Here is a 12,314-nt window from a genome sequence, read left to right on the forward strand (position 1 = left end):
TTTGATATGATTGTAAGACTGAATTTAACTGTGACTGTAATAATTGTTTTGTAGGTAACAGAGCGTGGGAAAAACCAGTACAAATCCAGTATGAGGTGATTTTGGTGGTGCCTCCTGTGTCACTACTACTGCAATTGCTATGCTTTACAGGTCGAACAGGACCTGTCCCATCAACCAACACGTTTTTAAGTATGAGCTACACAATTATGTGGCACAATTCGGATACTCGGATATGACATTCTCCTGTTGTTTGTGGGTTTCAGTGAGCTCATGATGCGACTGAACTCCTCCCTAAAGCATTTTTATGTTTTGGAGCAAGACAACTCAAGAATATTGAAATTGACAGCATAGGGGACAACTCACATCGGTGGGATATTGGGCTTAATACATCAGCACACCCTTAGGTTTGTATTATTTCACATGCTCTGGTAGTTATCCAACTTGTAATGATAGTGTATTTGATATATGTAACATGTGTAGTACGACTTTGATACATAAGCCAATTGGGTACTCATGCCCATGACTGACAAGCACTAACAAATTAATTGAGCACACTGAAAGAGAAGATCCAAAGCAATGTAGAGGAGACCCCAGGTGGGGTAACATCAGGAAAGATAGAAGAAACAGAGGAGACCCCAGGCAGGGCAGAGTTGGAACACCGGAACAGTGAATTGAATTTGAGTAAGGGGTCAGAGGTTGCTCCTTCTCCTCAAAGGAATGGACTGTAAGGGAGAAATCTTCAAGACTCCCTACTAACTAACGCCCAAGTTGAGAGAGCAATAAGAGCTAGCTAGATTAGTCAAGAGCCGATTGTGAGAAGTCAATAAGGATATTTCCTTCTCAAAGAAGGGAATTGTAAGAAATAGCTGTTGATTCAAAGATGGGTTTTAATTCTTAGAACAGACCGACAACAGGCAAGCGGAAAAAAATAGCATAAATGTCAGCAAGGTCGAATATCAAGCACCAAAAGACAAATAGAAATGATAAGGGAATGGTAAAATGCAAGGAAACAGGGAGGATAGCACCTGCTAGATAACAAGGAGCCACAAAGCCATAAAATGCCCTTGAAGAAACTTGACAAAACATTCCTCAGAAAGATAAGAGGGAGGCCTTGTACAATAGGATGGGGATCAAATTGTGTGTTTCTGTTGATTAAATGTGCTTGCCACCAGGCGGCTGCTGCCCCACGGGTAAGACGCCTTGCAGGTCGCCACAGACTGTTTTTACATCTTAAAGGGGCATGTTATATTTAGCTGCTGGATCGTTTTGTACCTTTTCTACTTTTTATAATTTTTCTACCTTTTTTTACTTTTTAATTTTTACCTGAATGTATTTTTCTGAGGGGAGCTCCTCCTTCTTTTAAGATGCACGAATTAATTTTAAGATCATGAAATCAACTAACCTGTTAAAACCAGGCTTTTACTGTGGCCACGGTAAAATCCTGGTTGGTGTAAATTTGTGCAGAGCCACTGATCCGGACAGTGGCGAAACACAGCAATGATTGATTATAGTTTTAGCTGACTTTTAATTTTTATGATTCAGTTTTTGAAAGAATCAAAGGGGGGAGTGTTAGGGAATATATATACTTTTTTTTAATAATAGATTTTAATATGATTAAACTAATGACTGAAAGTGCTGATTATGCTTAAACTGAGAACAAGACGTGTAAGACTGCTTGCTGGAGAGAACAAAGGATGGGGTGATGCATCAGAGATCCAATCACAGTGTGGTAACATCAGGTCGGCCGATGTAGCTGAACCAACCATAGTGCTGCATGCATGCTGCTGAGCCAATGGTAGTAAAGGGGCGGGTGCATTTGCTGTAATCTGATGCTGCATATAAACCAGCCATTTTTAGAACATGTTTAGTCGAACAAAGGAAGTCAAACAGTATAAGTCAGTGCTGCAATAAATCGACTATTTAAGAACTACCACCGGACTCAAAATCTTTTGTTTTAGTGCACTGACCTCAGATTAGTGTGGTCCACTGAAATTAAGAGATCTAACAACAGCAGAGTTATAATTATACAATAGTCTATCCATTCCTAATGTTAAGTTCAAATGGATTTTTTAAGCAGGCTGCAGTTTAAAAATATAAATGTTTGAGCCCATTTAAGTTAGGGGATGTCATTTTTTTCCACTTTTTGCAACCAGAATCAGAGAGGACTTGGTAAAAGGACCATGTGCCAGTCCCGACATCTTCATGACTTCTTTATTTTTTCGGTATTCCTTTGTTTACCCATCGCTGGACTGCCTACACAGCACACCTCAGTTGCGTCTCTGTTCACTCAAAGGGTTGTGTCTCTTTGGAATTCTCTACCCCAGAGAGCTGTGGAGGCTCAGTCATTGAGTATATTCAAGACAGAGATCGATAGATTTTTGGATACTAAGAGAACAAAGGGATAGTGCAAGAAGGTGGAGTTAAGGTAGAAGATCAGTCATGATCTTATTGAATGGCGGAGTAGGCTCGAAAGGCCTATTCCTGTTCCTATTTCTTATGTTATGTTCTTATGTGTTTGAATCCTCCACCACAATGTCAAGGTATCTTGTATTAATACTGCCTACTGTGAAACTCAAAAGATATTTTTCAGTTATAAAGATTTTACAACTGATTCTACCAGGTCTGGGATGACCTAACAGAAGTGAAATACAGTACAGCACTAACTTAAACCGTTAAAATACTAGAACACAATGCTGATCTGTAATATTTTTCCAGGCAGATGAAATTGCCGAAATTGTTAAGAGTTCTCCAACAAAACTCAAAATTCAGAACTGGGGTTGTGAATATTAACAATGATTTAGAAGGGCACTAATATGTTTTGGTATTTAATTAATTATCAATGGAAGGAGAATTAGAACAGAGTAAGATGGGACACATTTAAGGGGAGACCTGGTGCATGCATGAAGGGGGAGGGAATAGAAGGAAATGGGGGCAGGGTGGGAAGCAGCTCTTGGGCTGAATGGCTTGTTTCAGTGTTGTAGATTCAATATATTTCTATATACAGTGACAAGCAGCTCACAATTGAACTACAGAGGGCCCAGTCATTAAACGGGGACTTATTTGCACCCTGACATTACTGAGTGTCATATGGTGTCAATAGTTTGATTTCTTTATCCAATTGCTCACAGAACTTCGGTAGCCTTATTCTCAAGGAAAGACTGAATATGATACTGAGAAGACACTCATTTTAAAGTATAATAAAAACAGAAAATTCTGGAAATACTCAGCAGGTCAGGCAGCATCTGTGGAGAGAAAAACCAGAGTTAACGATGCAGGTCAATGACCATTTGTCAGAACTGGAAAAAGTTAAGAGATGCAACAAGTTTTAAGCAAGTACAGGAAACTTTTTTTTATCCGGCACGGACGGGACCGATGTGGTGCCGGTTCATCAAAAATTCCGGATAACCGAAAGCTCTAGTAAAAGATACGGAGAGCTGACAGCTCCGTATAAAGCAACAAACCCAAGTGCAAAACAATGGCCACAAGTTCCAAGCGTCTCTGTAGCTTAGCAACAGCTGCAGCCACACCCTTGCACAGCAACATATGGAGGAACGCAAGTACAATGTGAAGTAAAACCTACTCCTGAATTTTGCCTGTTAACCGAGATTTCCGGTTATTTAGATGCCGGTAAATCAAAAGTTTCCTGTACAGAGACAAGGCGGGGGGGGGGCGGTGAAAGAGGAAAGAACAAAAGGGAAGGTCTGTGATAGGGTGGAAGGCAGGAGAGATTAAATGACAAAAGGGATGATGGTGCAAGGCAAATGGGGATGGTAATGGGACAAGTAAAGAAACAAAACATGGGTCTAGAGGTAGTGTAAATGGGAATATCAGAATCATCAGCAACAGCTGCCATACGGAAAAAATGGGGACAGAGGTTATGATCTGAAATTGTTGAACTCAATGTTGAGTCCAAAAGGCTATAAAGTGGCCAATAGAAAGAGGAGTTGCTGTTCCTCAAGCTTATGTTGAGCTTCATTGGACCAGTGTAGGAAGCTGAGGACAGAGAGGTCAGAGTGAGAGTGGCCTGGAGAATTAAAATGACAGGTGAACGGAACCTCGGGGTTACACTTCCGGACTGAACGGAGGCATTCGGCAAAGCGGTCACCAATCTACATTTGGTCTCCCCAATCTAGAGGGGACCGTATCGTGAGCAACGAATACAGTATACAGAATTGAAAGTAGTACAAGTAAATCGTTGTTTCACCTGGAAGGAGTGTTTGGGGCCCTGGACAGTGGGAAGGGAGGAAGTAAGAGGGCAGGTGTTGCATCTCCTGCGCTTGCACGGGAAGGTGCCGTGGGAAGTGGGTGTGGATGTTGGGGGTGATAGAGTGGACCTGGGTTTTATCAAAGTTTGTTTTCTTTAAGCAAAAAGGGTATAAAACTAGCATCCCCGAGTTACTTAGCATTATGCAGATTCCGGATTATTCTTAATCATTACTGAAGCACACCTCATTTAGTAAATTGTACAATTAGCTGATGAATACTGAGTGCACTTAAAGTTGTTTGTTGATTCACTGTAACCTGAAACTTTGTCTAAGCCACTACCTGGAAAACAAAACAGAATAAAATGAGAACAGAAATCTTTACTTTTTAATAGAAGCTTTTCTATTAATAGCTTTTTTCATTTCTTACCTTCGATAAGGTTGTGCAAGTTGCAGTAGTTTGTACCATAGTCAAAGACTGCATACCACAGTTCAGAAACAGAGAATCCCTGCAACAAGAATGTGTACTGAGCTGTATTAGTAGAAATAGAATAGTTGAAAAAAAATGGATGAAAAACTGTTGCAATACTGTCGCCTACAATAGTGTGGAGGGGGGGAATAATTTACGGGAAAGCCACTACATGGTACTCTTGGACACCTCTGACTTACTTTCTCGCATTTCTAATCAGGTCAATTGCCCGTCATTTCTACCAGGTTAGAGTGCAGGACACAGAAATTCAACTTATTTATTAAAACTTGATTTTCTGTAATTCGAAACAGTTTTTAAGACAAGAACTTCCTCAGTCTAAGTAAGTACAGCATTAATCAAAAGGTAGTGGAACGGTTATATTACTGGGCGAGTAATCTAGAGACTTGGACTACTAATCCCGAGAAAGCACCATGGCAGTTTGAGAAACTGAATTCAGTTTTATCTGAAATAAAAAGCTTGTATCAGTAAAAGTGGCCAAGAAGCTGTTGGATTGTCGTAAAACCAAAATGGTTCATGAATATTCTTTAGGGAATGAAGCCTGCCGTCCTTACTCTGTCTAGCCTATAGGAGATTCCAGTCCCACACCAACTACCCTCGGAAGTGGCCTAGCAAGTTACTCAGTTGTATCAAACATCAACAACAACTTGTATTTATATAACCTGAAAGAAGGCCCACCTTATCAGAGGAAATTAGGGATGGGCAATAAATAACTTGCCAGTGACATCCAGAACCAGAGAATGTTTCTCTTTATTAAATCGCAAACAAATCTGTCATCTCCCCAAAACCAAGAACACTATCTCCAATACTGTTGAGGTCTTAAAAGAGCAACGGGAAATTTAAGAAGTTTAGGGAGGGAATCCAGAATGTGGGCCTTAGGGAACTGAAAGCACATGGTTGCTTGGAAGGAAGAGGTAAAACAGAGGCCAGGAGTCAGAAGAATGGAATATTTGGGGGGGGGGGGGGGGGGGTTACTGGAAGAGGTTAGAGGGACAAGGCCATGGAAGAATTTATGTGAGGATGGGAATTTTAAGTTTGCAGTGTTGAGGACAAGTTAGTGAGGCCATGTTCTTGGGACATAGGAAAGACTAGCAAGGCAGTATTTATTGCCCATCCTTAGTTACCTTGAGGGCATTAAGAGTCAAGCATGTAGCCCTGAAGGACATTAGTGAAACAATTGGGTTTTCACAGCAGTCTGGCAGCTTTTTAAATATAATTTTCTGGTGCTAGCCTACAAATTACCAGATTTATTGAATTCAATTTCCCAACTTACCACGGTGGGATTTGAACTCACGACCACTAGTCTACCGTACCCTATTTGGTACAGGATAGGATCAGTTGAAGTTTACAGAGGATAGAGGGATGGGAAATTGTCCAGGCAAGCACTACAACAGTTGAGTCTGGAGTGGACAAAGGAAAGGATGAGGGTTTCAGCAACGGATGGGCAGAGGTAGGAGTGGAGGCAAGCAATGCGTCGGAGGTGAAAGTATACAGTCTGTGATGGAGAGGATATAGGGTCAGAAATCCAGATCGGAGTCCAATAGGGTGAAGCTTAGGTGGCAAAGGCTGCCAATAGCTTCAATCTTCGCAATGTTTAGCTGGAGGAAATTGCGGCTCATCTGAAACTGGATGTTAGAGAAGTAGTCTGACAGCACTGGAGCAATTAAAGGGTCGAGAAAGGTTGTAACAGTTAGCGCTGGGTGGAATGTGGAAGCTGACCCAATGTCTGTGGATGATTTTGCAGAGTACTACCATGAAGATGAGGAAAAGCAGGGGGCAAGTGATGGATCCTTAGGTGACTCCTGAGATGACAGTTTACAGGTGGGAAGAGAAGTCATTACTAGATTCCCTGCCTGTAATTGGATAAAAAAAAGTGGAACCAAGCAGAGGGTCGGGGGGGGGGGGGGGGGGGGCGGTCCCATGAAGCTTACCCATGGACACCTTACATTTACAAGCCTAGACAGACAGGGAATGTTGGTAAGCTTTTGTTGTGTGTGGACACCTCACAGCTGAGCTGAATCTTCACAAAAGGCATTTTCAAACAGGAGCAGGATTTGTGGTTGACTTTATCCCTCTATAGGCTAAGACAGCAATTAGTCAGCAAATTCAGCAGAGACCAAGGCATGAACCGGAGAACTTCCTGACCCATATGTCAGTGCTGCACTACATTGTTCTTTTACCTTTTAAGGAAATGGGAGCCCAACTCAGGCTTTTCTTGGTGTTGGCTTACAAAAATAAATTTTATAAAATGTGGAAATCAAATTCAGTTCCTCAGTAAACCCAGCTTTTATTCAAGAAAACTCTTCTTCATAGAAGCACAGGAAACTGTTCTGCAGATCATTCCTGGGCTAGCTCTTTAACTGGAATTGTTTACTCAAAACCCATTCCTTTGCTCTTTGTATTTTTTTAAATAATTATCTTATTCATTTTTGAATTGTTATATTTTCTTCCTTTAATAGCCATGTGGTAAAACATTATAATAACCCTGTGAAAATATTTCTAACTACCCCCTTCATTGTCCTGATACATCATCCCCTTGTTACCAATTTATCAACTAGTGTAAACATCCTTTCACTATCTACCTTCTCAAACCTTTGAATTTTGAAAACCTCTAATAGATCCCCCTTAACATCTCTGTTCAAGAAAAAAAGGTTCAATTTTCAAGCCTTTTTAAAAAAAAAAGTAACCTCTGAATCCTGGTATCATTTTAGTGAATCATTGCTGTACCCTTTCCATGGCTCGAATATCCTTCCTATAATGTGGTACCCAAAACTGTACACAATACTGCAACTGCGGTCGAATCCACATTTTGTCCAATTAATATTCAGTGTCCCTTATGTTTTTAGTTTTTTTATGGCCTTATCTACGACTCCCACCTTTAAAGATCTAGGTATCTGCACTTCCAGATATTGCTGGTCACCTCTTTGGTTAAGAATCCTACCATCTAGGTGTACTTCCTTTCATTGTTTACTCAAAATGTACAACTTCACATTGGACTGTAGCTGCCACTTATCTGCCCTTCTGCTAGCCTGATCATGTCCTCCTGGTTACTTCCTCGCTCTCTGCAATGCCCCTTAATATCAGCAAACTGCAATATCATTCCTCTTGTGCCAACATCCAAACCATTTATATAAATGGAAAACGAGAGGCATTTCTTTGAGAGATATCAACAACAAATTGCATTTATACAGTGTCTTTAACATAGTAAAACTTCCCAAGGCGCTTCACAGGAGCGTTATCAAACAAAATTTAACACCCAGCCACAAAGAGATTAGGACAAGTGAAGAGGTAGATTTTAAGGAGCATTTTAAAGGAGGAAAGAGAGGTAGGGAGGTGGAGTCTCTCCAGTAAAGAGATTAGTAAACTGTCATCTTAATCCTCAGATAGCCAATAGGTGCAGGTGCAGGAACATAACAGACTGGCCCAGGGAAATGGTCATGTATTTTTTAGCTCATGCAGCAGGACACTGAACCAAACATTTTTACAGTAATAAAACTATTGAAATGTCAGCAGTAGCTTAAGTGACTACATTAACCCTATAAATTAAAAATGTTCAATTTTTCCTTCTCCCTCCCCCCACCCCACCTTTTAAAACAAACTTTACTGTCTAATCTAACTTCGATTTTCAATACAAAAACCATAGTCGACAAGACAGTTGGTGGCCTATAGAAGATCATGCCCAAATGAATAAAACATCCAAAATATGCTACGGGTTAATGAGTACAATGTTTCAAAATTCAAATAATTTAATTACCAAGCTGCCGATCAAAAAAATGACAAGATATAATTTAGGCAAGACAGATGAAATATGGAACAGATTTTTTGTTTAATTCTGTATAAGAAACATTATTAATGACTAATAAATTGTGTTCTGTATAGAAATATAATTATATTACTTACTGAGACACTGCAGGATCTCTGGTCCAAAGAGGAAGCCAGTTTGAATGTAAGGTTATCAACGTATTTGTGCACTGGAGTGGTGTGCTCAGCCACAATGTAGTGTTCATTTGCAGACTTTAGCTATGAGAGGGAGAAAAGTGAACACAAATTTGTAGCTAGTGTCTACAGAAAAAAATTCTTATGTGCATCATTTATTCTTATGGGTAACCACAGAAGACAACCCATGATTTTTTTTCTTAGAGCCATTTGTAATACACTTGAATATTTAAATCAACAAAAACTGTAAGTATGCCTTATAATATTTGCATTTATACAGCGTCTTTAACGTGATAAAACATCCCACAGCGCTTCACAGTTACAAGAAATGAGAGGGGAAGTTTAGAGGAGCACAGACCAAAATCACATCAATAAAATAAAGGCAATTTTCAAATGGATTGAGTAGTTGGAGGCAGAATTAAAAGGGATCACCCAACTGATTTTTTCTATACAAGTTTTACTTATCCAACAGTGCTCGAGATACTAGAAAAGCTGTCCCAGGTGTGTCAGGAGTACTCAGTCCCGATCTCAGCGAGAGGCACTCTAAGCAACCTTGCTCCTCCTGGGCTAGGTACAGGTGGGGAAAATTAAGGCATGACTCCTGTTTCAATTGTATTCCATGCGTGGGTGTTAGGTGAGGCCAGGGTGGTTCTGTCAGGCAAAAACCTGTCAACACAATGGCTGAGGTGACAAATTAAGAATAATGGCCACTTGGAAGTGAGGTACCAGAGGGCACGTGGCCTTGCATCCTAACCAGAAGTGAGGTTGGGGATGGGTGGGGGAGAAAACAGAGATGCAGAGTTATAAAGAAACATGGTGTTTGTCATGAGTGCAACAAATCATAATCCATTAACATAGTAAGCACAAGGAAATTATGTAGCTTTATTCCCACACACTTGGAAAAAAACTGCTACATTAAGTCATCTCTATAATGCTACTTTTCTTAGTTTACTTTTTACTAGCACAGGGAGACAAGAGAAGCTCTTGGGTGCAATCCTCAGTTCATGCTCGATTCAGGAACCATTCCTATAGATTGAAAAATTGTGCATGTCACGCCGCTATTTCAGAATGGCGAGAGGGGGAAACCAGGGAATTATAGACCAGTTAGCCTAACATCTATTGTCTGGAAATTGCTGGAGTCTATAATTAAGGATAGGGTGACTAAACACTTCAAAAATTTTCAGTTGATCAGACTAACTTTCCTTCTGTATGATATACAAGTCAATGCCTTTTTAAAATTTGATTATGGGAAAAATACACAGAATGAAAATGGCCCAGAAATTCGGGTCCCCGCACGTGAGTACGCGCTGGGTACTCACGTGTAGGCCCAACTAAAGTGACAGTTTCATGCATGCACTGCGCATGCGCGGGAAACCGGAACTTCCGTTCCCTTGAAAGAAGGGGTTGACAGGTGGAACACGTGCGCCGGAGAGGCAGCGCGTGCGCATCGAACTTACGTTTTTTTTTGCAGGTTTCTCCGGGAGGGTAAGTCTCCAGCAGTTACACTTTTAAAAAGCAGGCACAAGGCCTGCTTTTAACAAGGTAAGTGGTGAATTAATTAAAATTAAAACATTTTTTCCCCACAGGTTTATTATTTTTAAATACTTTAAAAGGTAAGTTTATTTTTAGCCCTGTTAGAAAATGTAATTAATATTTTCAAAAATTTAAATTATTGTTTAAAATAGTTATTTCATGTAATTTATAGTTATTTTAAAAATGTGATTTAAAAAAAAATTATTTGAAGTTTTAGTTATGTTTTGGGGCTTATAGTATTTATAGGTTTGACAGCTCTTCCTGTCAAATTTATGAATGAAGCATTCCCTGCTACTATTGGCTCTCCATGGCCCACGTGATCCCAGGGGACGCTTCGAACTAACTGCGCCCCTGGGATACACAAACACTGCGCGCCGGCAGTTGGAGGAGGCCCAGGATCGGAATCCCACGCGGGCCCACAGCTCAACTGCCGGCGCGCAAGGTAAGTGCAGGTCGGGGGCTTGCACCCGTGGGGAGCCCCCGACCCGAATTTCTGGGCCATTATTTCCAGCAGGGGTCACTAGATAGCAATCTGGAGAAGGAATCCTCTGGAACGGCCTCTCTAAACCACTTTGTCCTACCACTCTACTTCACTCCTCAACTTTATAAACCTACCTTTGTGAGTATGCTTTCAGTTCATTCCATCTTCTTAGGATGTTTTGTTACACCCAAGGCTGCTGCATAAATCTAAGTTTTTGTAGTAATTACAGGTGTAGTTTTCCCAATCAGAAGAGATGTCTAGAGTTATTCCAAGAAAATTTTTAAACTGGACGGAATTCATGTTTGACTAAATAGAAGCGTAAGATTAAGCTTTTGATACTTACACTGTACAAGCACTTCTCTCCTCCATTAACACAATTATCAGCAGCCTTCCACTCTTTAATTTGGGTGACTAATTCCAGATACACATTATTACAAGGAATTCCAAATGTCCTGCAGAATAAACATCATCAGATGAAAATAAACAATCAATTCTCAAAGTTGTTGAAAGTAGACACAAGTCTAGCACTTGTATAAAACACAGCAAAACACTTCACACAATTAACGAACTGCTTTTAGAGTAGAGTAGTGACTGTTAGATGGGCAAACACAGGAGAAAGATATGCAATCCAAATAGTGATCTAGTAGCATATCGGAACTCTAGGCCTGACACCAACTACGCCCCAAAACAGTTCACAGCTAAGGGCAGTATACAGTAGCCCAACAAGCTCGTCCATTAACCAGTATAAACTTTGAACAGGCTCGGAATCAGAGTGCGTCACAAGAAGACGGATACTCTGCATTACAGAGTTTCGCTTTCCAATGTACAAATGAAGTTTTATCACTGCGCAACTCCCCTGCTTGGGTGCATAACAATTATTACATCTGCGAAAGCGTTCACTTGTGATAATCGATCCCGTAATACACGCTGAACCTACCATTCCACCGAACACTGCGCATGCAAAGGTCCGCCTGCAACACATGTCAATGCACCGAACACCAAAGGCACCGCCAGCCCAAATCTGCAACACTGCATCATCTTCTCTCTCACACACACGCCGACTCCCACGGCCAGAGTCCACGCGCTCTCCTACCTGCCCAATCACAGCCGTCGCCTGACTGTCTCTATGGAAACGCCGGGGCCCGGAAACGGCGCACGCGCCTGCTGCTACCGCAGCTCACGAGGGTTTGGAACAGCTCAGCAAAATTAGGGAGGCGCAACACATAGTGGGTGAAATGTAAAACTGACATCTATAATCGAGGGGGCCGAGATTGTAAAATCTATAGAATCATAGAAAGTTACAGCACGGAAGGCCATTTCGACCCATCTTCCCGCCGGCCAACAAAGAGCTATCCAGCCTAATCCCACTTCCCAGCTCTTGGTCCGCAGCCCTGCAGGTTAGAGCATCCCAAGTGCACATCCAAGTACTTTTTAAATGTGGTTAGGGTTCCTGCCTTTACCACCCTTTCAGGCAGTGAGTTCCAGACCCCCACAAGAAATTTCCCCTCAAATCCCCTCTAAACCTTCCCCCAAATACTTTAAATCCGTGCCCCCTGGTTTTTTGACCCCTCTGCTAAGGGAAATAGGTCCTTTCTATCCACTTTATCTATGCCCCTCATAATTTTATACCCCTCAATAAGGTCTCCCCTCAGCCTCCTCTTCCTATGGACCCACG

General features: G+C 41.2%; 1 protein-coding gene across 1 annotated transcript; it reads right to left on the minus strand.

The window, feature by feature from the left end:
* Positions 1 to 3,168: 3,168 nt before the first annotated feature.
* Positions 3,169 to 11,738, minus strand: LOC147117144 (uncharacterized). The gene is made up of 6 exons (XM_085987878.1): positions 11,577 to 11,738; positions 10,983 to 11,091; positions 8,590 to 8,709; positions 4,633 to 4,711; positions 4,449 to 4,545; positions 3,169 to 3,242 (listed from the first exon to the last, which is right to left on the minus strand). Exons 1-5 carry the CDS (start codon positions 11,675 to 11,677, stop codon positions 4,454 to 4,456), a joined length of 501 nt encoding a protein of 166 aa, XP_085844004.1. The 5' UTR covers positions 11,678 to 11,738; the 3' UTR covers positions 3,169 to 3,242; positions 4,449 to 4,453.
* Between the last annotated feature and the right edge of the window lie 576 nt (positions 11,739 to 12,314).

The sequence above is a fragment of the Somniosus microcephalus genome, chromosome 5, assembly GCF_052327205.1.
Source record: "Somniosus microcephalus isolate GS21.2 chromosome 5, FLI_Smic_1.0, whole genome shotgun sequence".
NCBI classification, from domain to species: Eukaryota; Metazoa; Chordata; class Chondrichthyes; order Squaliformes; family Somniosidae; genus Somniosus; species Somniosus microcephalus.